The following is a 27282-nucleotide window of genomic DNA, read 5'->3' as shown; positions in this document are numbered from 1 at the left end:
TAAGCAGCTGTAAAAAGTAATGTTTTTAGCCTCGACTTAAAATAACTCAGCGTTGGTGAAGACTCAGGTTTTCTGGAAGTTTATTCCATTTGTGGGGAGCATAAAAACTAAAAGCAGCTTCGGCGTGTTTGGTTCTGAGCCGGGGAACAATGAGTAAGCCCGCCCCCGATGATCTCGGAGCTCTGTGTGGCTCGTAACAGGGCAGCATGTCGGACATATATTGGGGTCCCAAACCATTTAATGCTTTATAAGTTATCAATATCATTTTAAAATCGTATCTGTAAGCTACTGGTAGCCAGTGCAGAGATCTGAGTACTGGGGAAGTGTGTTCTACTATTTTTGTTTTGGTCAGGACTCTGGCAGCGGCGTTCTGGATTAGTTGTAGTTTTTTAACCGATTTCTTACAGAGACCTGTAAATACACTATTACAGTAATCAAGCCTGCTAAAAACAAAGGCATGAACTAGTTTTTCAAGGTCTTGTTGAGACATGAATGTTCTAAGTCTGGCTATGTTTTTCAGGTGATAGTATGCTGATTTAGTCATTGTGTTAATGTGGGATTTGAAATTGAGGTCGGGGTCCAGAACTACGCCTAGATTTCTCACCTTTTCCGATGAATTTAGTAGTAGGGCTTCTAGTTTAGCGCTTACTTCAGCCCGTTCCTCCCTTTTGGCACCAAAGATAATTGTCTCTTTTTGTTTTTGTTTAATTGTAGGAAATTGTTGCTCATCCAGCTACTAATTTGTTCCATGTAGTTGGTGAGGGATTGTTGTGGTCCGTAGTCGCCAGGCTTTATTGTAATGTGTAACTGAGTGTCATCTGCATAATTGTGGTACGACATTTTGTTTACTTTTAGGATCTGGGCTAGTGGAAGCATATATATGTTGAATAGAATTGGACCAAGAATCAACCCTTGGGGAACTCCTCAAGTCATTCCTGTTTGTTGCGACACAAAGAAGTCCCTGTCCTGCAGATAAGATTTGAACCAATGAAGTGCTTTGCCAGATAAACTAACACAGTTTTCTAGTCTGTCCAGTAATATTTTGTGGTCCACTGTATCAAAGGTGGCACTGAGATCCAGCAGCATAGTGATTTGCCCCTTGTCTGTGTTTAAATACATGTCGTTTAAGACCCTCATAAGTGCGATCTCAGTGCTGTGATGGGCTCTGAATCCACAGGAGAGTATCAAAGCAGTTATTTTGTGCCAAAAAAGAGTTGAGCTGATGGAAAACAGCTTTTTCTATAATTGTACCCAAGAAGGGTAGGTTTGAAATTGGCCTATAATTCTGCATGATTAAGTTGTCTAGGTTTTGATAGGCTTCATCATTACTGCTGTTTTTAGTGCTTTTGGGAACTGTCCTAGAGGTGTTGACTATCTCTAGTAGCTCTGATGCCATGCAGTTAAAAAAAATAATCAGAAAGCTTGTGGGAATACTAAGCAGCAGGAGGAAGAACTTAAATGCAACACAATGTTTTCAAGGGCATTATGGCTGATGAGATCAAATTGTGTCTTGCGGATTACGTGTATTTTAAGAGGATGAATGGTTGCCATAGACCCCTTTCCCGAAATGGAGGCACTCACCCTTAATCTTATATTTTCAATTTTGGTTGTAAAAAATTATGCAAATGTATTTGCATGACTCAGTAGAGAGGGGTTCAGGGGAAATTGGTATGCGGGGGTTTGATAGCCGGTCAACAGTTGAAAATAACGCACGTGTGTTATTGCTGTTTTGCTGATTATTTCAGAGAAAAAGGAGCGTCTTGCATTCAGTAGTTCAAGATTACAACTATGAAGACTGTCCTTAAATATCTCAAAATGAATAACATTGTTCCTCAATCAGCCTCAAGCAACGTTTTGGGTTTGGTTAAAATCCAAAACAGTCACTCATTTCAGACACAGACACACTTTGTAGACGGTTTCAGAAAGAACTATTGAGTCGAGAGCGGCAGAGAGATTTTCAGAAAATGAGACCTTGAGGGCCCCAGAGGCCTTCATCAGTGCATGACCTTAATCTGCGCAGAACAAAGCAGGAGTACATTATCTGAGGAAGAGAGAGGAGGGGATGTGAGAGATACAGCAAAAAAGACTAGGGAAAAACCATGATTGACTTAGAGGAGCGAGGGCAGAGAGACAGAGGTTATCTAGGAATTGCGTTTCGCACTTTAAGTCAAGGTCATTGAAAGAATGAGGTCGCAGAGTGGATATAAAGCAGATTAAGGATGAGAGGATGTGTGGTACAGTGCGATGGATCCTTGAGGGGATTTTCTGCTAATTTGCTCTGACGGAAAAAACGAGGCACGGAGCAGAAGAATACAAGTGGGATATTGTGTTGGATAGTACGAGTGATACTGTAAGGGGATTTCCTGACATCGCCGAGAGCCAATCACACTGAGACGTTGACCCTGTTACTGTATGAAGTGTGGTCTTTTGAGTGTCTTGCAGGAGGTGAGATTTTAACCTATAGATAATACTGTGAAACTTCCCCCATTTGTTTGTTACATTAAGACAATCTTTCTTTATATAACAACTTGTAGGTTTGAATATGCAAATTAAGCATTCTCTTATGAAATATGCGCTAATGTGCATACTTTTAAAGAGAAGAAATCTGAACTAGTAAATTCAGGTTCCAATTTCTTGGTTTATTCTTTTCAGCATATTAGAGTCAAATGTTTTTACAAAAGGAATGTATTTTTCTTACTCTATCCATAGACAGACAATACTGTTAAAGCAATGAAAACCAATGTTTTCACCAAGTTTTTAGTAATAAAACGATTACATATTTCTTGTATTACACGTTTTTTTCCCCTTGTCTGAAAGAAGGCATGTTAGGGAGGCAGAATACACATAATTGTGACCAGTTCATGAGAAATAATGAGTTTGCCTGTAGTGTCTCGCCTCAAATCCATACAGCTGCATTGTTTCTCAACAGCTGCCATATGAGTAAAAAATGGTCTCTGATCGCTGCAGATCCTGGGACAAAGCCAAGAAACGTCAAAAATACAACATATGGGTGTCAACTGGACTTTTGACCAGATGATCTCACTTCCTGAAAAGTTGACTTTTGGGAAATAGGAGGTTTCAGCTGCGCTATAACGGCAAGCAGAAGCGTTGGAAGTTCCATCCTTATCAGTCAGAATGATCACAGAAAAACTCTGAAATGTTATCAGGCGGCATGATAGTGTCAAACAAGATCTTATGCTAATCTGTGCTGTCAAACGTGCTCTACAGTATGTTAACTGCTCCATAGAAAAGTTAGAAAGAGTGTCTGTCTGACAGACTGACTGGAGATGCTTGTTATAACCATAAACAGGATTGGAAGGAGGTGCTTGTGGCAATGTATACTGCTGTTTGAAAGATTAGAATAAGAATTCATCTAATTTGGAAACTTAAAAGCTTAAAATGACTTTATAACAATCATACAGGGGAAAAAAATATATTTTAAGTACTAAAAGGGCATTCAGAGATGGCAGACCTTGGCCTAAGACATCTCTATAGGTACAAGACTGCAACATTTCACACTATATATACGTTTCATAATTATTGTGCCTGTGGGTTTTAATACTACTTTAAAAAAACAAGCCGGGTCAAAAAACAAATCCTCTTTGGCAGAAATAAATATTATTTTTGTGTCTGCCCTGTGATCCACTCAACATTTCAAAGGATCCTTAGTTAGTCTATGCTACACTTTTCCTCCAAACTTCATGGAAAACAGGCCAGTAGTTCTTCTGTTATTCTGCTGACAGAGCGACAAACCAAACCGAAAACAGAGCCTCCTTGGAGGGGAATATGATAGGGTGACGTGTTATCTTACGTCCAGGGTCTACTGTAGGTTCAGCAGCGACATGGGGGGTAATGGAATTAGCTGAAACTATCAGCAGATAGACCCTGTGCTGTGAAAGTCACGGTTTACAGCAGCTTCTGTTCTGCAGACCCCTCATGACCTGAAGTTGATTCATCACGAGACTGAACCATGTTATGGTTATGGTAGAGCAACATCATCTGCCATGTCTTTTTTTGTTAAATGAGGCTATTCGGTTGGAAATATCGTTTTTTTTTAAATATTTTGCAGATACTTCCAGTGGGAGATATGATAAAGTCTAGGCTAGTTTACTCATCTTGAGCAGTTTTGTTCCAATTGTGGAAATAGTTATATATAACTTATATAATATCCTTTTTTTTCGAATATTCAAGTCTGACTAAACAGCTGCAGTAGCTCTGTAAGAAAGTCTACATAGCTTTAACTTATCAGAAGCCACTGTGGCCATACAATACAGTAGAAAAGGAACTGACTTAATCAAAATCAAAATCTAGGTTAGGTTTGCAAACATAAGCTACATAAGATACTATTCAAGCCAGACCACGCGGTAGCAAAAACCCGGACTAAGTTAAATTCAGTGACAGTGCACTTTTGCGGATAAATTCAACTTTAGATTTGTAAGAGGAAGGAAGTGCTATTTCTTCTTCCAAAAGTAGCATAGGCTTGCTTTGAATACAATGAACATTGCAAATGAGACCCTGAGTCTTTATTGGCTAACAAGCATGGTACTGCAAAACACTGAAGCCTATAAAGATGTCAGCTCCTTCATTGCTTGCTTAATTGCAACCAAGTTCTGGAAGTATTTCATACAGCTAGCCTGCTCATCAACAGGTGGAGTGCCCCAATACTGGCTCTAGGCTGAAAGGTTCTATTAGAACACGTCATCTGATTCAGGCAGTTGCAAGGAAGCTATGTCCTAATGCAAACCCTGCAAGATTGGCTATGCAAAGCAGCAAAGAAAGTTGAAGTTTTTTTTCTTGCCAGACTCTCTGTACACTCTTCTATATCCTTCCGAACTGCTGCTTGTGCAAACAGGAAACCATCACATAGTATGGAACCACAGTCTTTGCCTCTTGCACCATCTTTACCCCGTACCTGCAAATCTCACAGAGAGTTTTACACAGGAGCTTCATTACTGCCAAAAAACTCAACACAGGGACGATAAGATTCAAGGTGGCAGTGGAGAACTGCACATAATGCATCACATAAAACCAAGTGTGGCCATCAATCACTTGTTACGTTTAGAATTAAAGGGTGAGAATGAATTGTCTTCGGCAATTTAGCTAATGAAGTATATTTGACACAGAGTAAAGGTGCCTTTCAGATTCTGCCATGGGGCTAAATTGCAAAAGCACTGATGGCATGTTTGTATCAGGTAAGGCTGCAAAATTAAAGCCAAAGGGAGATAAATCATTTCCTTCGCCGTCTATGTTTCTCAGGTCCTGATGGTGGAGTTATTTGTAAAAGATCATTTACAGGCAATGGTTGTGGAATGCATTGCTGTTTGACCTGGTGGAGAGCCTAAATGAGCAAAAAAGTGAAATGAAAACAGTTTTCAGACAGTCGGTGCACTGTGTCAGGTTGGCTACATCCGCCCTGCTGAGACCTCCACTCCTCCACCAGCAGCACATTCCCTGGAACCCTCCGAAGAGTCATTAGAGCTCAATGTGGTACTACCTCTCATTTTGCAAGTGTTGCTGTGCTACAGGTTCTTTGAGTGACGCTCAATTTCAGGTACTTAAGTCATTCCATTTTGTGCTACTCCACAACATTTCATCTGTTACTTTGCAGGTCCAGGAATCATTGCATGTGCACGGTGAAATGCATGTATTTGGGAAGTAGGATCGTCTGGATAAATAAGATTTGGATGAATCTGTTTTCCTTACTTAAATGTAATCTAATTCTTTAATCAAAGTTTTTTTTTTACGAATTCAGGGTAGCATGTGATGGGTCATTGCTACACATATGGTAATTTGGGGGTGTAAGTTTTGCGTTAAGTAAACATTGAAGCTAAACCAAATACTTATAAAGAAATTAGTACTATTTCCATAACTGGATGAAATTAAATATTATGTTTAGGCTCATACTGTTTCAAATTTGGAGGAACATGTCATAGATAATGGGTATTGATATTCTCCTAACCCTAACCCTAGCCCCCATCCGAAAGAAGTGAGTCTATCAGAATGAGCATCAATTCATGTGCCTTGTGCTAATACAGAAACAGAAGCACCTGAAATAGATCAATTGTGACATTATCCTCAGAAGTACAGAGAGTTATCTTGTGATGTTTTTGTTCTTTGTGAATCAAAAAGTCGATTTATAGCAACTTCCTTCTTGGTGGTTTTGATGCAATGAAGGCAAGATGGTCAACCATCAGCATTGTGTTTGTGGTCAGGTATTTTCATCTTTGAGCAGACTTGACTGACAGCATTTTAAATGTACAACCTTTGAGCTGCATTTCAGTGATTAAAGTGTGTCATTAATTCTATTCTAAAGAACCTAGATCTTGCTGGGGTTGGATTGCCATCATTTTTGAAAAATTAAAAGATATTTTTTTATCTTAGTAATATATGTATATATGTTTCCATCACCCCTTGTTTCATATTTGTGTCTCTCTATTCAATGAATGATCACAAAAGAGAAGAAGTTAATGAGAAATAAAAGGCGCACAGCATTAGCCTACCATTTTGAACTTGAACCTTGTTATTCCAAAAACGATTATTAAGAAATTCTAGAACATTATAGTCAAAACTGTTAGTTATAGTTTAAGCTTTGTATGGTGTCATTATCGCACACAGTTGCTATACATTATAAATAAAAAACATCATAATCTTGCTATGCTTTCATCCAATAAATTGCCTGACCACCTTTACTAGCACCCATTGGTTATGGGTGCTAATTTCAAGATCTACTCCAATGCAATTTAGAATCCATTGTGAACTGGGAATTGCTTCTGGATTGAATCGTGAGACTAACAACCATACTATATGTGTAAGAAGCTGTACCTTATGCTGAAAGCGGACCTCCTTTTATGGTTAGGTAATCTAATACTCATAAAATAAAATAAAATACGAGATTTTTATAATTGATCTTAGTTTCTGTTGAAGAAACAAGGCTGCTCTATTACATTACTCTCACAATCTTTGTTGTTGCACTCAAGCACAAAGGACTTTGTGGATGCCTCTGAGAGAAGAGGTTGGCTGTTTGAGCCATTAGCTTATCTTCATTATATAATAACAGAATGTGAATTAGCTGTCAATGGTGGAAGCTGGCGTGGGGTGGGGTGGGGGGGGGGGGGGATTAAGGTTCCATGGCTCTCGCAGCACAGCCAGTGATAGAGGAGTTATATTTACAAGAGGCTGTAAATCACCCCCATATGGTCAAGGCAATGTGGCAACACACACAATGGGCACGTAAACACACATCGTCATAATTACACAAGCATGTAAACACACACACACACACACACACACACACACACACACACACACACACACACACACACACACACACACACACACACACACACACACACACACGCACACACAGAGAGCATCAACACTGAAAATGCTGCACACATATTACATAATTGATAACATCCATTTGTCCACTTAGAAACCCCCCCAGTGAATAGTGTACCTTTTAAACAAACTATATATAAACACACATATAATCACTTCATGCACACCATTTTACACACACACACACATATATTTATAAATGAACACACAGGTTGTTTTTGGATTCACATGCATCCGTACATACCTCACTTTGTGCTCTTCCTCTGTCCCTCACTATCTCTTCCTCCGCTCTCCTCCTCTCCTCTCACCATCCCTCGTTCTCTGTGTCACACACAAACACACACGGAGAGAGGAGTCTGTTTGAATCTGACAGATTTCTCTCTGCTCTGAACCCTCCTCCCTCTCCCTCTCTCTCTCTCTCATTTCTCAGACACTCAAAAACAGCCCTCCCTCTTTTCTTTCTTCCCTCTCCTGCCAGATATGCCGTCCCCCTTTCTCTCTCCTCCCATTCCCTCCCTCTCTGCCTCGTGAAGCCAACCCAAGCCACGCCCCCTGCTCTCTCCTCTCCTCCGGGCGGCTATAAATACGGCTGCTGCTATGAATACACTGCCTTTCTCCCTCAGCATCCCTCGCTCCCGCTCCCCCCCCTCTCCATCCATCTCCATCCCTCGACTACCCTCCCTCCCTGCCTCGCTCCATCCCTTTCTCTCGCCAAATGTTTTTCTGATGACCTTGTATTATTTGCCGTCACATGACAGCATCCTTTACCTCTCTCGTGCTGCAGCCGTTTCCATGCACACATGCTATGGACATGGCATGTTTTCGAGCAGCTTCACACACACACACACACACACACACACACACACACACACACACACACACCACACACACACACACACACACACACACACACACACACACACACACACACACACACACACACACACACACACACACACTTCCTGTCTGTTGCGCCGGATGCGGTGCATTTTTTATTCCTTTTCAACAGCTGAGAAAAACACACTCTGATTAAGAGATGCAGCATCTACAGTGGATCACATTTCCCTTTACTCCTTCACAGATCAATCCCACTCGATGAGTCAATAATGGACGTATCATGTCATGTACTAAGCAATGAGACAACAATACATTTATTCTAGTAAAAAGCTGGATGAGGGATTTAATGCGTTTCTCTCAGCATCCTTCATCCCTTCACTCCATGTTTTAGACGGCAATTTATCAAACATCGAGGTAGATTTATCATCCTGAATGCAGCATTGTAATGAATAAAAGATCAACTGTTTTGTTGTTTTCACTGCGTGTATTTCTCTATATACATTAAAGAGCCTCAACATTTAGTCGACTAATCCATTAGAGAATAGTAAGAGAAGTAATCAGAGGCTGCTTTGATGATTGAAAATGTATTAATCGGTAATTTTCCATGCAAAAAATAAGAAAATACAGTTTTTCAAACCATTAAATTACGAGATTTATTGGTTTAATAACAAAGTTTAATACAATAATAAAGTGAACATCTTTTGGTTAAGGAGTGACAAAACAAGACATTGTAATGCATCACAATGGACTATGAGGAATTGGGTTTGACATTTCCCTCTATTTTCTGACATATTTTGGAATAAACGAAGAATCAATAATGAAAATAATTGTGTTTTACAACCCTACAGTAATAGTGACTTGTCAATCAGGGAGCTACATCCTAAAGCATACCTGGCTTTACCGTCTAATTTGAATCTAAATAGGTCCATAATTCACAAAACAAAACATCATACTTCAAAGAAGAATACTTGAAATTAGCAATTGAGTTTATTAGTTGTAGCCCTATAGAAAAACACGTTATATATCCAATATGTCAGGCCGATGCACCTGCACATAAACAAACGCTGGACAGATACACATCGTACACTAACAGTACAGTAGGTATGATGAACATTAGGCAGCATCATGTCTCTGCCTTCGCTCACTGCCAGCATTATTGCCTGGGAATGAGGTTACTAACATCTGGTGCAGGCGCGTTATGTGCACCGAGGGTACACTTAAACAAAATCAAATCCTCGCCCGTAGGCTATACGGTATGTCACAGACGTAATTAATCCTGGGATTGCACCGGCACGATAACTTCGTAAATAAAACCACAGAAACCGAGAGCAGACACAAAGAAGTCTAGCTGATTGTAAAGAGGGTATTTCCTGCAACCCCTTTGATCTTGGTGATTATAGACTACCACAGGGTGCCTATGGGTTAGGGTTACCATATAAGGTAGCACAGCCCTGTTCAATGTGCTGTGTGAGCCTGTTTATTGTCATGGCTTCAATTCAATTCAAAACCTTTATTTATCCAGGTGAAATCCCATTGAGATCAATGATCTCTTTTTCAAGGGAGACCTGCAGGCTTGCTTTTTTTGTTGTTTTCATCAAGCTTACAAGATTTTGATATGGCTCTCAATTTTGTCACATGTAATCTTCATTATAACTTTAAGAAAAGGGGCTGCACCATAACGTTTTTTTATATTGTGAGAGCAATGTCAGTTTAAATATGCTCTATTATGCTTTTTGGAGTTTAATCTTTCCCTTTTTTGTGCATGTCAATGGTCTGCAAAGGCTAATTTCCACAGTTCCTTCCAGACACTCCCCCCACTGCTTGAAACGCCTCGATTGGGCTCCTTTATTTACTTCCATAGTAGAATAGGCCCCCTTTAATGAGGGGCGTTAAAGGGGCCAGAACATTATGGTCCTGCTTGCCAGGATAAGTTATTGGTTTGAACGTTTATTTTGACCATCTCTAGAAGATGCTCCGAGATGTTACGAGTTTGTTAAAAGAGAGTAGCAGTGAAACTGTGACTCTGTTGTTATGGTACTTTCTGTGTTCATTTCAATATTTAGATTTGATGCATAAAAGATTATTGGAAAAGTTCTCCCCATATTGTGCATATTTTGGCATAATATAATTCGTTTTTTACATTTTCCTGTGTGAAGTCCATGGCAGAAGTAGAACGACAGAAAAAGTCGAAATATATTTTCAGTTAAATGATTTTATTTGCATTAATGGGGGAGCAGATGATAACGTTTTCTCCAAACTGTTTGATGCAAGAGGCAATTATGAGTCACCGGCTCAGAATCAGCATGACACTATGTGTGTGTGTGTGTTTGTGATTAGGATTGGTGTTAGTCAAGTATTGTGTCGCTGAAGGCCACATTGTATCTCTGTGTGTTCTGGAGAGGAAGTGCTGGTGCAGGTGTGTTTCAGAACCAATTCCTCTTCGCCTCTGTTCGCGTTAGGGCCGCCTGCAGGTCCTCAGCGGTGTGTGTGTGTATCTTTAGAGAATGCGCGAGGGCTTTGTGCAGCTCCTCAGGGGCGATCATGTCGAGGCGCAGCAGAGAATCCACCAGCTGCGAGCGAGCGTTGCCGATGAATGAGTGCGACAAGAAAGGCGCGAGGCCCCCCCCGTTTTTCGTGTTGTAGAGAGGGACCCTGACCATTCCCAGAACCTGGACAGAGACAGAGTTGGTGAAGAACAGATCATGAGGTAAATGGCTCAGTCCCACTGGACGGAAAAGGACACATACCTCCTGTCCATGATCTGTTGCAGTGGATGCAGCCTCTTTCTCCACCTCCTTTATCTGCTCCTCCTCCATCTTCTTCACATAGAAGTGGGTTATAAGACGGGAGGTGGAGGAGGGGGAGGAAGCAGGGGCATGGCAGCAGTCCACATGATCTTCTGCCGATATAGGAAGAGCAACGCCCAGCTCTTCCAACAACTCCCTGCTAAGCCCCGCCTCCAGGGTCTCCTCTGAAGGGTTAACATACCTGAGGTGGGACATGGGGTCAAGGGTCAGGATGAGATTAGAAAGTCAATAAACAATGTCAGCTGTATTGCTATCCAGAGACTCCTCGGTGCAATAAATCAAGCTGATTGAAAAGATCATTTAATTTTAAAACCCCAAACACAAGTGCTTCTTTGAGTCACAAGGAAGTCTAATTAAAGGGGCCCTAACATGTTCAATTCCAGGTTCATATCAGTATGTAGTGTCTCTACTGTGACATGTCTCCATACTTTGATGTTCAAAAAGCTCTTTATTTCTCTCATACTGCCTGTGCTGCAGCACCTCTTTTCACCCTCTGTCTGAAACCAGAGCCCAGTCTGCTCTGATTGGTTATCTGGCTGGCTCTGTTGTGATTGGTCAACGGTTACTATCAAGACGCTACCACGATCAAGCAAAAAACGTATTCATGTTAAACACCATTCTAGTTTTGCATGCTAATATTCATACTTATTACCACTAAACCCCCACAGCTGACACTGTTTGAGGTAAACGGTTAACAATGTAGATTTGTTATACTTGGTGCAAACACAGTATAATAATACAATTAAAAAGTAAGGCACTATGAATGTATTGTGTAAGAATGGGACGGTGCTGCTTCTGACCATTCTTCATTTATTTTGCATATTTCTTCACGTCTTGTTACATAATTTCACTGCGTTGGCGAATCGTGCCTGAGCAATGTTGGCAGTGACTACTGTAACATCACAGACACAAAGGCACAAGTGATTCATATAAAGATGAATTAAGCAGAACCTGTGGCAGTTGCAGTTGTTTTTGTTCTTTATACGGCAAGATCAAGCACCTTGCAGAAGACAGTGTCATGCATATGTTCTCATCCAGACACAGTGAGTGCATGTTTGTTCAAGTTTACATCTTTTGATCTGTGAAGCAAACAAGAGATCTACAAAGCTAAGCTAAACATACCTGTGTGTGCACATAAAAGGATGAAACAAAAGCAGCACCAGGAAAGACTCACCCTCCAGGGAAACCCAGCAGACCGTCAAAGCGCATCTGCATCTGCGGTGGGAAGTGACAGAGGCTGTTATACACTCACACACTGATGCATACACAGAGAGAGGCAGAGGTGCTTTGTCAAAAAACACCCTGGTTTGGAGAAACACGCAGGGAGCTAAGCGGTGTACTGCTGTAAAGGGGGGCAGCAGTACAACATTTCTCAGCCACCTAAAAAATGTCATTATCGGATTGTGTATGTTATATGAATACTATGTATTTTATTGGTCCACCTTGCACCAGACTGTATTAACACAAACTGTTATTTAATGTTGCAGAACAAAGGAGTTGCTACTCTAATGCTACATTCATCTTGTCTGAATATTTGGTTTTTACCCCATGTCAATTCTTGCATAAACTGACCCCCCTGACAAAGTGACATATTTTATGGATATTTCATGTTTTTTTCTTTTCCCTAACAATTAACCTTTTTTTGTGCCATTTTGGTTGTCTTAGCTGCGTACTTTCTAAAGCAAGACAAGTCTGTTTACCAGAGGTAAGGCTTCTAGGTCTATACCCAGTGCTTGAATTGGGCCGGGACTCACCGGTACGCAGTACCGGGACTTCTGATTTTTACCCATCTGCGTACCGTTACTTCTTACTGCGTACCGGCACCTCATGACGCATCTAGCTACGCATATTTGTTGTATGATTCCCCTGTGTCCTCCCTGGCAGCTCCATTGAGCTGCCAGGGAGCTCCATCCTTTCCTGCTGAAAGATGCATGAGTGTACTCAGGGACGAGGAGTCATTTAACCAGCCGCCAGTAGGAGTCAGGCTTTAGCCATATCCGCTGCCTTTCATACTTTTTTAAGTACAGTGAGCCTTTGTAAAATATACAGTAAAGAGACAAACCCACCAGCATTATAGGATATATACTATATGCAACCCGGTATCACGGCAAGACGTGAACATGTGACGATTTACCATGCTGGGAGACGTGAAGATGTCACGGTTTCGTCCCCTTCAAACGTGACAGCTACACGGTATTGTTAACCCATGTTAACCAGTGGAGAAATAACCAGTGGAAATACCAAGCAAATGCTACCCCGACGTAATGATTTATTTTTTAATAGTCACACTCGATTACAGCGATTTTCTTGTTGCCCCAGCTGGTCGACATCTCTTTTAGCAGAAACAAAGGCTACATTAATGTATTAAATCAATGTTAATCCATGCGTGTGGATGTGGAATTAACGGACGTGACGTTGTGCGATTGAGTTGCCAAGCAACAGCTTCGGTTCATGTTAATTTACAAACTATTCAACCACAACCGTAGTTATATTTAAAAACATGTTAGAAGGCCTCACAAAATACTTTAATGCACATTAAAATGTAAATGTTAAGGAATGTGTGTATAACAAAATACATCGGTCATTAAACGAAACCGGAAACAGACGTAGGCAAGATCCTCAGCTCGATGATTGGATGGTTATCCGCAACGTTGCAAACTCACAAATACATTTGCAAGTGTAAAACGGATCTGCAAATACGCTAAATATGTTCACAAATTAAAAAAAGATCTGTGAATATCTCTTTAACATTTACACCTTTCGATCAGGCATTTGTGAATCCATTTTGTATTTGTGGACCAAAAATGCGCTTGCGGGTCTCAAATCTCTGTTCACGGATCGTCTTTTTACACACACGGAATTTTGAGACATATTTTCCGCCGGTCTCGGCTAAAATCTACTCGTGTCACTCGGTTATTTTCGGAAACCACGTGATGGCCTGCTGATGACGACATTTCCGCATGATTTCAAAGTAAGAGCATGATGGTTTGTTTAATGCTCTGTTTTTGTATTATAATGAACAGCGGAACGTTAGATGCATTCTTCATCACCATAACCCTGACCTAAATACGGTGCTTTTCTACAGATTACTTTATTACTGCACTGGTAAGGTAAAATTAGGCCGTTTAATAAGATGTGAAGTGCTTTGTAACTTCGACCCGCTTGACTGAATACACAACAAACAATGAAGAAAGAGTTTTATCTGGGCTGCTTCGCTGCCAGCTGCTCCCCCGGGACCCGAAAGTGGCGTATAGCCTGCACTTCAACATCAACGAAAGTGCTCGATATATGCTATATTGAACCAATAACACAAACTAACTGTATCACTATAACATGATGATGATGGTGATGGTGATGAAGAATGCATCTAACGTTCCGCTGTTCATTATAATACAAAAACATTAGCATTAAACAAACCATCATGCTCTTACTTTGAAATCATGCGGAAATGTCGTCATCAGCAGGCCATCACGTGGTTTCCGAAAATAACCGAGTGACACGAGTAGATTTTAGCCGAGACCGGCGGAAAATATGTCTCAAAATTCCGTGTGTGTAAAAAGACGATCCGCGAACAGAGATTTGAGATCGTGAACAGAGATTTGAGATCCGCAAACGCATTTTTGGTCCACAAATACAAATTGGATTCACAAATACCTGATCGAAAGGTGTAAATGTTAAAGAGATATTCACAGATCTTTTTTTTATTTGTGAACATATTTAGCGTATTTGCAGATCCGTTTTACACTTGCAAATGTATTTGTGAGTTTGCAAATCTTTTAAATGCATCTGTGGATGGTGTTTTACATTTACAAATCACATATTTACACACAAATTATTTTTATGTTCACACAAATAATGAGACATATCTATGCCCATACATTTAAGATATTCATTGCTATCAGGATGTTAAGAGCATTCCATGGAATAACAAAAGTGTATCTCGAGCCGGTTTCTCAAACTTACCTACCCCACCTTTAATATATATATATATATGTAAAAAATGTTGGTTTCTTTACAGATATTAATGAATGACTGAGAAAAAGGCAAACTGTATTTATTTTGTATACGTTTTCTCACACCCCTTGTGACCCCACCATGAAGCCCTTTGTGGGGATTGGGATATCCAGGTTTGGAACCAGTGTTTTAAGTTGATATAAAAATCACCAAAGTCACACAATAACACAGACAAATGAACCGATTGAGGCAGGGTGAGACCAGCGACTCCAGTGTTCCTGCAAATCAAAATGACTATTTTTGTAAATGGACAAAATAAAACATAGAGAACACGGACTATGGAGAAGTGTGTCATATAAGCCCCTATCCAACACTTCAAACTATCCACACACACACACACACACACACACGCTTTTCCTCACCAGTATGATATGTCTGATTGGAATTCTCCCAAACAGCTGAGTTTTCGTGTCACAGTAGAGCATCACGTGACACGCATGCCTGCAGCCTGAGCACGCCAACGCCCCAGCCCTGGACAGCTGTCCACTCGCCATCTACAAGTTCACACAGAAACACAGAGCAGAATTACAGTCACAGTTCACTGCTCAATGATCATTATGCATGGCTGCCGCCTGTAATGTGCTGCCAATGTGACATCATCCAAGTACCCCCTCCATCGTTTGCTAACCTGACTGAAACTGGTTAGTTAAAAGGGCTGTAGGTTTATATGCAGAAAAGCGTATGCCTTATGGAATGCTATCAATGCTATGAAGCAGAACCAGGAAGCTAACAGGAAAATCTTTGTGCCTTTTATTAAAACAGCTTTGGCTCCCTCTGCTGGTGTGGAGGTGTGTATCAACTGCAAGTTTCAAATGTTGTTTTTAGTCACTGTATCTTATTCTTCGTCTCATAGACTTCGAAACAATTCTATATTTTCACAGAATGGCAATCACAATAATGCTTTTTGGTAAAGCAATCAGGTAATCCAAAAATATATTTTATAATTTCTACAGATTTCCTTTTTTTTTCTCAATTTTTTAGCACTCAAAATATGTACTGTTGAATGAATGCCATTTTTCTTTTATGTATTGAGTCAGGCACAATGAGTTTACATTTATACAGTCAATATTGTTTTCCCTCCTCCCCCCCCTCCCGGTCCTAGCTAGTACAGTAAATAACTAAATAAATAGATACATATATAGGTAAAATAAAGTAATGTAAAAGATAATATTAAAAGAAAATTAATAGATAATAAAATAAAGAATAGTAACAATAATACATGTACCCATATACTCACATATGTATACCCACATATACACATACACATATATATGTACATACCTAGTACACACATACACATACATAAATACATGTAATGACAGAAACAAAACAAAACAAAAAACGCATACATTCGTAGTTCCCCCTCTTTCTCCTTAATGTAGTGTCTTAAGTTCAGCTATGTAGGCTATCATAGAGCCCCACACAGATTCAAATAGTTTTGAGGAGCCCCTCAGGTTATATTTAATCTTCTCCAAGTTCAGGTACATCATTATACCTTTAAGCCATAGAGATGCTTTAGGTGGTATAGAAGATTTCCATTCTAGGAGTATTCTTCTACGTGCTAAGATAGATGCAAAGGCTATACTGTCTTTAGCTTTCCTCTTCAACATTCGGTGGCCAGGTAGTACTCCAAAAATGGCAGTTTCTGCACATGGTGTCAATACCACGTCCAAGGCCTCAGTAAGGTGATTGAAAATGCTTGTCCAGTATCCTTGTAGGCGAGGACAAGACCAAAACATGTGAGTCATGTTTGCTGGTGACATGTGGCATCTGTTACAGGTGTCCGTAACATTTGGATATATTTTGGAGAGTTTAGAGTTGGTGTAATAGATACGGTGGACAACTTTTGGTTGTATAAGATTGTGCCTGGCACAGGACGTACTATTGTTCACTCTCGCTAATGAGCCATCCCAGACCTCATCATCTATAGCTTGGACTAGTTCCTCTTCCCAATGTTGTTTGATTTTACCAAGCGATGTTTCTGTGAGACGGGAGACGGAATTGTAAATTCTTGAAATCAAACCTTTTTCGATTGTTAAAGTGTCCAGAAATGAGTCAATTATTGAATCCGGAGGGATATTGGGGAAGGAAGGGTTGTTTAGTTTAACCCAGTTTCGGACCTGGAAGTAGCGAAATAGATGAGTGCCTGGAAGGCAACATTTGTCAGAGAGTTGGCTAAAGCTACCGAAAACATTGTTAATGTAAAGGTCCCTTACTCTGATAAGACCTAATCCCTGCCACATAAAGAAGGCCCCATCAGTGTAAGGGGGGAGAAAGAGATGGTTGTTGCGAATGGGACTATGTATAGAGGATCCACAGAGTCCATGAGCCTTTCTGAATTGGGACCATATTCTTAGGGTGGAAACAACAATCGGGTTATTCGAGTATTGAGTTGGCCGGCTGGGTAATGTAGATGTAAGCAAAGCCAAGAGTGAGGTATTAGGACAGTATTTGGCTTCAAGCTCACACCAACTCAATGTTGGTTCCTTAGTCCATAGAATTATTTTGTGGATATTGGCTGCCCAATAGTAGTGTCTTATATTTGGAAGCGCCAACCCTCCTGTAGATCTGTGCCTTTGTAAAAGCTCTTTCCTAATTCTAGGAGTCTTCCCTTGCCATAAAAAAGAGGAGATTAGTGTGTCTATTTTAGGAAAAAGTGATTTGGGTAGGAAGACGAATGAATGCCATTTCTAATGTCGTATAACGGATATTATCAAATATCGAGTAATTGTAATACATGTGAAATACAGTAGCAAGTGGATATTCCATCTCTTCAAGATATTTCATTATAAACAAGGCAAGAGATGCATGCTCTTTCTGTGATTTTGGTGAAACTTTGTTTTTATGATGTCTGCAGTGCAGTTCAGAAAAAAACGGTCTGATTTGTTGAACATCTTATGAGCCACACATGTTAGCTGTCAAATAAATGCTTCTTACCCAGGTAACATAGGCCTACTTCAACAATAAAGTGCTGTCTCATTCTTCAATCAGCATTTTTTAGCCCAGTAGCAGTACATATAAACCTTTTGGTGACGTAATGAGCGCTGATTGGCTGAACAACGTATTGTAAATTGACACGTCAGTGTGTTTAACCAATAGCAGGCCCCCGCCTCTCCGTGGCTAGTGACTAGGCTTGTTTGAGACGCGTTGCGGCTCGCCTCGAAAGTAGACGAGAATAGCCGATCGCAGCCGGGGGACGTCTCAAAAAGCTCGCCTGAAGTCGGACAGCTCGGAGTCGGCTTCTTCATCTTCTTCTTCTTCTCTCGGCTTTTTGGGTGATTGCAAACAACTTTATGGTGCATACTGCCGCCTCCGGAGTCGGCTTGACTCGGTTTGCATTTATAAAGAATGCACAAATGTGTTTAATCGTTAATGTCAGATATGTACTACTAAGTAAATACATTTGTTCCTGCTCAAGATTAGATTCAACTTTATTGTTATTGCACATATTACAGCTACTGAGAGAACGAAATGCAGTTTAGCTTCTAACCAGGAGTGCAACAAGCAGTAAAGTGAAAAGTAATGTACACAATCTACAGAATAAAATATAGAATTAATTGAATGATGAATATGGAGGGAAAGGAATAGATATACACAGCAGCCTGTGATCAGTATGAACAATGTATGAATATGCTAATATATATAATTTATGAAAACGGTAAGCAGTGCAAGTATAGTATACAATATATAGGCTAGATATTAATTTCATGATGATAAACATTGTGGAACAATGATGAAAAATGGGAATGGATGTGGCGACGTAAAACTGACACAAAACAACAACAAACTTTTGCCGAGCCAATTGGAGAGTTTCATCAGAAGCACGGGGTAAAAACCACCAATGAGCGCTCAGCTCGAGATACCAGCGAGTCGTTTCCCATCAAGCATTTCGCTTCCGCAGCCCGTGGAGAGCATGGTGGAGAGGAACTGCGCCGCCTCTCTCCAATATGGGCCCTTTCTCATTTCATCAAATCCCCCTCCTCGACTCCTCCGGTAGTGACCCGGAAATGAATTTTAGCGCGCCATGTTGAAGGACATCTCATTTCTCTAAATGCACTTCGAGGACCGAGGATTGAGCGTCGAGGAGGCTCTCTGGAGGAGCTATAACCTAGGATACACTGATGGGTCCTCCACGGCTCCTTCGTGGATGCATTTCCGGGAACAGAGATGTTTCAAAGAGTCGTGACGCACGGCCGGGGATATTATTTTATTAACTGCTTTCATCGCGACGCGATGTTTACAGTGAGAACAGATATATCCAGTCTCTGATAGTGTTACGTTATTATGAGAGTGCTCTGTTTGATTCTGAAATGGTATATATTTATATAAATATATACAAATATATATGTGTGTGTGTGTGTCCGCATCGGTAGCCTGTTATTGTCTCATTATACCATACTGTGAATGAATCAAAGTAAATATATAAGTGGTCATGAACACATATATGTCCATCAGACAGAGGGCTGCTGTGCCTCCTGTCCATAGACTGTATATATAAGCTCCTGTCATCATTAATGGACGTCTCTTTAAAATGACCGCTCAGAGGAGAGGAATTCTCATTTCTCTAACCGCCTACTGCTTCCCCTCCTCTCTCCTCGGTTCCCCTCCTCCGCTCGCATCTCCTGTGGGCGGGACTAAGTCTCGAGGGTAGGAGTCGAGGAGGGGAGTTAGAGAAATGAGAAAGGGCCCCGGTCTAGCTGCGGTCGCGGACAGTACACTACACCAGTGGTTCTCAACTGGTCAGGCCTCGGGACCCACTTTTTACTTTGTCAATACATCGCGACCCAACATTTTGAAGCACTCAAATCTATTCAACAAAAAAACGTGCTGTAATATATACGCTTTTCAGCATACAATATTAATACAAGTGAAGTACAGTATATCCCTTCACAGAACTGAAGTATGCTTTTAAAAAAGGTTTAATGAGATAATGGAATCAAAGCTGAACTATATAAAAAGGCACACATGATGAAAATCCAACCTCAGCAGGGGAGTCTGGGGGGATTCTCCCCCAGGAGATTTTTAGAAATACTAACATAAACTATGCATTCTGGTCAGTGTGCGAACTATACCACAGTCTCCGGGGGAGCCGGGATTTTTTTTTTTTTGCGGGGGGGGGGAATGCTGATCTGTGCATTAATAGCAACAGCACAGACATAGGCCTATTATAAAGAAAACATCTGTTGCACACGGGGTGGTGCCACAGGTCTACATTTACATGAAACGTCCCGATGGATCATGTTCATGTCAACAGATTTCCCGAGCATGTATGGGCTACGCATTCTTCAATCAACTTGATAATAAATAATCCACGGACCACCAATGTAACGTTTGACTGTTTAATTAAATCAACTTAAAATGACTCAAAAACAGGCTACATTGCTTCACATGGGCTATAGCCTATTATGGCTGTAGCCTACACAGAGCCGAACACACGCGATAAGAGCAGCCAGCGGCACCAACCATGAACAATATTAATATTAATAATACAGCTATAGCACAACACAACCCTCTCACTGCCTGGAGAGACGCGACGCCACACACACAACGGCTCGTCTTCTTGTGTCTCTTCAGCCCCCAAGTTAACGTTAGCTGTCAAGTTAGCACTAGCACTGACGTTAGCTCCCTCCTCTCTCGGTTCTGTTGTAGCAGCAGTCACAACGTACGATGTGCTACCACCAGCTACATTCGGTTGGTCTTCTTGATCAGGTTGTTTGGCCGTCTTTTTGAAGAAATTACCCAATGTAAGTTTTTTTTTTCTTTTCGACATGTCAGCAGCAGCAACAATGCCTGGTAAACATGCAGTGCTAACTAAACGAGCTTGTGCGGGCAGCGTGCAAGCAGGCGACACTTTTTTCATGAATCATAAACTCTAAATATAATTTTATTTCACTTATTTTAGACCTTTGAAAAAAAAAACATGCCCAAAATGGAATTTATTTGGTCATCATATCAGTATTTTAGAGAGCTCCCCCCAAATTTCACAAACCATGTTCCCAGGGGAGCTCATGTCACCACTAGGGGAGCTATAGCTCCCCCTGCTCCCCTCCAGTTCGCACCCTGATTCTGGTACACTCTAATGGCGCGTTTCCACTGCAGCGGGTAGCTCGCTTTAAGCGTGCCGAGCCGCGCGGGACCCGTTTTGGTTGCGTTTCCACTTGGCCTAGTTTTGTCCCGGGGCTACTTTTTCACCTTTTTTCTGGCCCGCCTAATGGCGCGTTTCCACTGCAGACCTCGCTCGGCCTCGCTCGGTTTGGTTAGGCCTTATTAGGCCCGGCTCACTTTAATGCTGCGCTTCCATTACAGTTTAGGAACTGGGGCAGTTACTATAGTAACGCAGTGTAGGTGGAGCCGTGACGTCATCTTCAATGAGAGCCCCAGAAAAACAACACAGCCGTTAGCTCTTAGCACTCAGAGCTCACAGCTCCTCATATCTGTTCAGAAACTAGACAAAAGTTAAACAAGTACAAACCACAGACTGCCTGTGTCATGGCGAATACAGTCGCTGGTTTATTTATGTCTGTATAGGCCAGGGGTGCCCAACCTTTTTTGAACCGAGAGCTACTTTTAAAGTTGCCAGTCTGCCGAGATCTACCAGTCCAAATAGAGAGGCGTAGCCATTACTGACAGCCTACTACCAGGTAAATACACACTTCTACTTGTATAAAACTGACCTTTGTACAATTAATACTCCATAAAATAATGCAGATCCTTTATCTTACCTCTTTCTAATCTACACACATACAAGTATTTAACTGAAGTTACACAACAGTGTTGTTGATACAGAGTTGGTGTTTATGCACACGTCACATACTACAGTGGGTAATGTTGTCAAGAACCGTGCTGAACAGTGCTGCCACATATGACACAGGGAAAAAAGAAAAGACTCTGAACCCTTTCTTTGCCATTATATAAAAATAGTGTTGCTACAAAAGTATAAATTAGGCTTACTAATAAGACAACTCAGATCTGAAGCTACACAGGAATCTGCTGCCAAAGTGCAATAAAAAAGACAAAATTAATAAAATCAAACAATTTTTTTGTTGCATTTTAGTAGATTATAAAAATAAATGCCTTTTAAAATAGGATGCAAGCAACACTAGTTTCTTAACCTGAATTGATAATAGACTATCATTAATTTAAGTTTGCATTCTTATACCATTTTGTACAATAATTATAATGAATAAGTTCAAACAAACTAAAACTTACAGCTGATTAATAACGATATCTAACTTGAGTTTTTATCAAAAACCTGTTGAAATGCTACTGTTTTTTTACTGTCCCCCAAAAGCGCATCGGCAGCCTCCAGGAATGCTTCTTTCACAACTTCGCCGTCTTTGAAAGACTTCATGTGTTTCGCAATAACGTGACTGACACGATAAGATGCTATGGTAGCAGCCTTGCTCTTGTTGTTGGGCCTGGTGAAAATGGACTGCTGTGCATTTAGCTGTCCTTTCAGGTCCCTCCCCTTTTGGAGCGTAGGGCAGAATTAGGAGGGAATTCCGTCTCGTAGCGTTTGTGCACTGTTTTGAAATGCCGCTCCGAAATTACCCTTCTTCGATAAAGCTACGCTCGCATTGCAGATGAGACAGATGAACTTTGAATTGGAATAAATACAAAAATAATCATCCTCCCACTCGGAGTGAAAATTATATATGTTTTGCTTCTGCCATAATTGCGGTCTTGTTTGTGTGCGGACTGTCACTCCTGTTAACACGGACAACGTTAGCGAATTACGGCCCGTACACACAGCAGCTTTTGGTGATTTGTCCACCGCTTCCAGCGCGTCTCCGCCCATTGACTTTGAATGGGGATGACGTCACTTTCCCTCGCTTGTCGCCGAACTGCATTGTGGGGGGGCGAGGTGAAGATTTCCAGGATTTCCAGGATGTTCAGGATTCCAAAGTTGAACAATGTTCAACTTTTGAGGCTGAGCTGGAAGCGACAGCCAATCAGATCCGTTTATGCAAATCTGACAGTTCAAGCGCTAGCCAATCAAACCGCGTGCAAGCTGGGAGAACCAGACCCGCAGTTCATTTCTATATTCCACAAAAATGGAGGAGAACTTAGTTATTGCGGTAGCAAATCACCCGGTTCTTTATGACCAGTCCCTATTTATTTACCGGGATACAAACCGGAGGAACCAGGCATGGAGGGAGGTGGCAGAGGCAGTGGGTGAAACTGGTAGGTTTTCGCTTGTTTGGGGATTTTATATCCAGTTTACTTCGTTGCTAGTTTACTTTGTTGCTAGCAAGCATAGACAGTATCATTAGCCAGCATGGAATGTAGCATAAAATAGCACCATAAACATTAATCTCATAAATGTTCAAAATGTTAAACAAATAAATATGCTACTACACTTGCTACCCTTGCTACATAACCGGCATCCATTTTGACAATAGTGTAGAAGAACCGGGTTTTTTTGCCTTGTATGTCGGGGGCGGGATATTCATGTGATTGGTTGTTGGTCGCGAAATCCCCAAGCTGTCAGACACGCCCAGCTCCAGGATTTTCAAGATTTGGTCAAAGCTGCTGTGTGTGGACCATAGACTGTATATATAAATGGACGTAGGGTCCGTGACGTCACCCATAGGATTCTGCAGAGTTGCCGTGAAGCCCTTAGTAGGCGGAGTCGGCTACTAACGGCTCGACAGTGACGTCAGAGTTCAACTCCCGCCTGTTCCAGCCTGCTCCAAATAAGGGCAAAGAGGCGGAGCCGAGGCGGGACCTGCTGCCACCGAGCTGAAAGTTCCAGAGCTAGCTGAAGCTACCAAGCTAAGCTAACATGCTCCCCATCTGCACGCTGCCCTCGCATTTTACGTTTCTAAGGTAAGCGGACATGAAACTATAAATAATAATCTAAGTTATTGAGCTTTTAGCATAATACTTCAGAATCTTAAAACCCCTTAACGTTTGTATGCAATTGTGCTAAATTCAACACTGGAATCAAGCAAATATTAATATGTTTGCATGACATTAGTTATTTATATTTTGATATCACTTAACTATACGTTTAATACATTTAAGTCAAGCTAAGGTACATGTGATGGTAGCTAGTTAGTGCTCTTACCTGTGAGGCCTCCTCCAAACAGCATAACAACCAGACTGTATCATTAAAACTAAGTACCAGTTCTAGATCCTTGACTTTAGACAAACAATTCAAAAGACAAAATATATTTAAAGACCAATCTTTATTTGAATGTACCTCTTAACCTGAGATATTAGTTATACAGTAATAGTATTGACAATCTAAAAAAACTGAGCAACTCAACAGTCAACTTTATGTTTCTTATTGTCTAAAGCATTTATTATTTTCATTTTCCCCCTCTCATATTCAGTGTGGACGGATTGAGACAGCGTGGTGTCCAGAGAGCAGGAGAGACTTCAGGGAGAAACCTCTGTGTGATGGACGTCCTGTCTGTTGGTTTGGAGAGGACTGAGGGTCTTTCCTCTGCGAGGAGGACCAGGGCTGATGAAGGAGCCCATGCTGGGCAAAGCTGATACCAACTGCACAGGCCTAGTCTGTCACTTTATTTGACTAAATGTGTTTAATACATTTAATAGGTTTACACCTTCTGTCCATATGTGCTTTTGGTTCACATTTCAATAAATTGTATTTGTATTTGCACTCCTTTTGTCCATTATTCTTACTGAAAATGTTAGATTACACATTCACATCTGACTGAAGATTGGCCCCATTTATTTGTGACGTTGCAAAACAAGGTACATGTTGTGAAGCTCATAAAGTGAGGCAAATAGAAATAATCAGCTGATGGAGTGTAGATGTGGAAATAGGTGCATTCGATCAGCTGACTGTGTTTTCACAATAAAAGTAGTTTCTTAGTGAAGGTCCTGTACTGGTCTTAAAATCTCATAACATCAGCTTTTAATGTTCCTCTTGGATGTTCTTCTTGACCCTCAGAGAAGGAGAAAATGTCGTGTCTTTCAGGCATGTCCTTTCCTAACAAAAATGACAGGAAACATAAAACATATTATTGCAGAACAAGTCTGTTATTTATGAAAGCGGTGTGTTTGTGTGTTTAGGGGCTGTAGATATAATTATTTTGTAATTGTAATGTTTTTTTTTTATTTCAACAATGAGCTACAAAGACAATCAGATTATGAATGAACAGTATGAAGTTCATCAACATTGAAATATATGTTATTATCAAAATAATATTTAACTGTTATCAAAACATAGTGCAACTGTAGAAGCTTGCTCTGTTGTCTCACTGAAATAATCACTTTTACCACGTTTTTTACAGACAATATTGAGAGATAAATAGTAGCAGTTCTCACTATGTGTTAAATATCTTTGCCTTCAATACATTAAATTAGAAAGCTGACAAAGTCATATTGCTTGTTAACATCTAAATGTAACCTTTTGCATGGAAAAAACACTCAACTTCACTGATGTGTAGGTGATCTAGTATTTAGTATTGTTTAATGGAATGTATATTAGTGTATTCAAGTCAATACTTCATTCATTTAAACCAATATCTTTCTTGATTCTTTGTACAGTATGAAAAAAGAGTCTTTGTACCTGTGCTGAAGTTCACTGCTGTGAGGAGTCCAGTTCTGTCTCTCACTCTCTGGTCCAGCCTGTCTGCATCACCTGGACACTTTAAACAAACAGATATATTTGTAAAGTACCATGTGTACAAACAATATAACTGATTCTCTTCTGTTGAACATGACGGAGAAAAAGTATAATCTTCTACATATAATAACGGACAAAGTAAAGAATGAAGTGTCGGCTATGTTTAAATGTTCGGAATTTGACCGTGATGGCCCTCTTGAGTTGCCGTAAAATATGACGAAAATGACGGAGGACGGATGCGACGGAAATACACCCGAACATATCTGGTAGCCCGAACATATCTGGTACTGACACCGGAAGTCCCCAGAGTTGGGGACTGGCTTCAGTAGAAGCTGCTGGGAGTCCCAGCAGCCTTCCGAGTAAATCGCCAGAACGCCGACACCTCCTCATCTCCACCGCTCCCATGTTTTATTTTGTGTTGCCATAAGCTAGTCTCTCTGCGTTTCTGCGCTGGGCTAATGCTAATAATGCTAATGCGAGGATAATAAAATGGCGGCTTCACAAAACTTTTTGGGAGTTTTACGGGGCGTGTTTTGCAATCCGCCCAGCCAATCAGAAATATAGCTCTTTTCTCACAAGAGAGCCGTACGAAAGTCCCTGCTCTCTAGCAGCTCTCTGCTCTCTAGCAGGGACTTTCGTGGGGGTAAAAAGGTTCTCATGAACTAATTTTAGTACCGGCTCTTTTTGGTGTGAACGCGATAAAAGAGGCTAACGTCCACGCTAGCTGCTATATGTTTTGCATTGAGGTGATACTTGAGGCTTGATGTGCTGCGGTGATATGCGAATTCCTTTTTGCATAATTTGCACACAACCGTGCTCTTATCGACGCTTCCATCCGTCCGTTTTTTAAAACAACATTTCCCACTGTTGTTCACTGTGGTTTGTTGTTGTCTGAAGTCATGAACGTTAGTTGGTGCTCCAGTATAATCGGTACGCCTGAAACTCATCCAGTGAGAAACGTTCCGTGGTGCAAAAATAAGTGCGATTAAAATGCGTTAATTTTTTTAACGCGTTAATTTTTGTGTAATTAATTAATCTTAATTAACGCGTTAAAGTCCCGGCCCTAGATAAAACTGAATATTGTTGTTCTATTTTTAGACACATCTCGCGATCGACTGGGAGGGCACCCCTGGTATAGGCCGTTGTTGTGAGTGTGGACGGTCGGAGCATATATAACGTTAGCTTATCCAAGCTACATTTAGAAAACACGCATTTTAAAAGGCTTTTTCGCCTGCCGTCTGTCTGCAGACTTGTCAAAGCATTAATTCATGGTTTTTACTAACCGGTATCAGTATGTTTTTACTTCGGCATCATTTTGAAACGTGTATTACAATCAGTGGTGTAGTGGGGATTTTTTTACTGGGGGGACGCTATTTTAATTAGGTCATCCCAAACAATGCCACACAAGTGCGCATGCGCGCAGTGCACTCACAAAACGGGCAGACAGGTCCACAGAAAAAAGTACTGTAGGCCTACTGCAAAAAGCAGACGGCGCTGCGCTCAGCACACACACAGACTCAAAACCATGGACACACTGGCACATAAGTTACATAAACAATGTATAGGCCTAAATTGCATAAGCTACAGTATTGCAACTAAGCAGACAGTGCTGCTGTCTCTCTCTCTCTCTCTCTCTCTCTCTCTCTCTCTCTCTCTCTCTCTCTCTCTCTCTACTTTCAAAATCTA

At 40.9% G+C, this 27282-nt stretch overlaps 2 protein-coding genes across 3 annotated transcripts in view; both read right to left on the bottom strand.

Annotated features, from left to right (window-relative positions):
* Positions 1-7744, bottom strand: part of arhgap4b (Rho GTPase activating protein 4b) — a 44942-nt gene extending 37198 nt beyond the window's left edge. For both annotated transcript variants that reach the window (XM_034196469.1, XM_034196470.1), the window contains exon 1: positions 7583-7744. The gene's annotated coding sequence lies outside the window, so the exon portion shown is untranslated. The remainder of the gene's footprint in view (positions 1-7582) is intronic.
* A 1087-nt stretch (positions 7745-8831) lies between these two features.
* On the bottom strand, positions 8832-15719 carry zgc:103759 (U8 snoRNA-decapping enzyme). Its single transcript, XM_034196445.1, has 5 exons — positions 15625-15719; positions 15359-15490; positions 12157-12197; positions 10923-11163; positions 8832-10844 (listed from the first exon to the last, which is right to left on the bottom strand). The coding sequence occupies exons 2-5, from the start codon at positions 15488-15490 to the stop codon at positions 10599-10601; spliced, it is 660 nt and encodes a 219-aa protein (XP_034052336.1). The 5' UTR covers positions 15625-15719; the 3' UTR covers positions 8832-10598.
* Positions 15720-27282: the final 11563 nt, after the last annotated feature.

The sequence above is a fragment of the Gymnodraco acuticeps genome, unplaced genomic scaffold, assembly GCF_902827175.1.
Source record: "Gymnodraco acuticeps unplaced genomic scaffold, fGymAcu1.1, whole genome shotgun sequence".
Classification (NCBI taxonomy): domain Eukaryota; kingdom Metazoa; phylum Chordata; class Actinopteri; order Perciformes; family Bathydraconidae; genus Gymnodraco; species Gymnodraco acuticeps.
This window is presented reverse-complemented; position numbering and strand designations above follow the sequence as displayed.

What these genes read in the sequence shown, in the direction of transcription:
- zgc:103759 (XM_034196445.1), bottom strand. Translation starts at nt 15,490, where the DNA reads ATGGCGAGTGGACAGCTGTCCAGGGCTGGGGCGTTGGCGTGCTCAGGC. An exon ending in CAATCAGACATATCATACTG is followed by an intron (nt 12,198 to 15,358) that starts GTGAGGAAAAGC and finishes TTCCCACCGCAG; the next exon opens with ATGCAGATGCGCTTTGACGG. An exon ending in CAACAGATCATGGACAGGAG is followed by an intron (nt 10,845 to 10,922) that starts GTATGTGTCCTT and finishes GTCTCTGTCCAG; the next exon opens with GTTCTGGGAATGGTCAGGGT.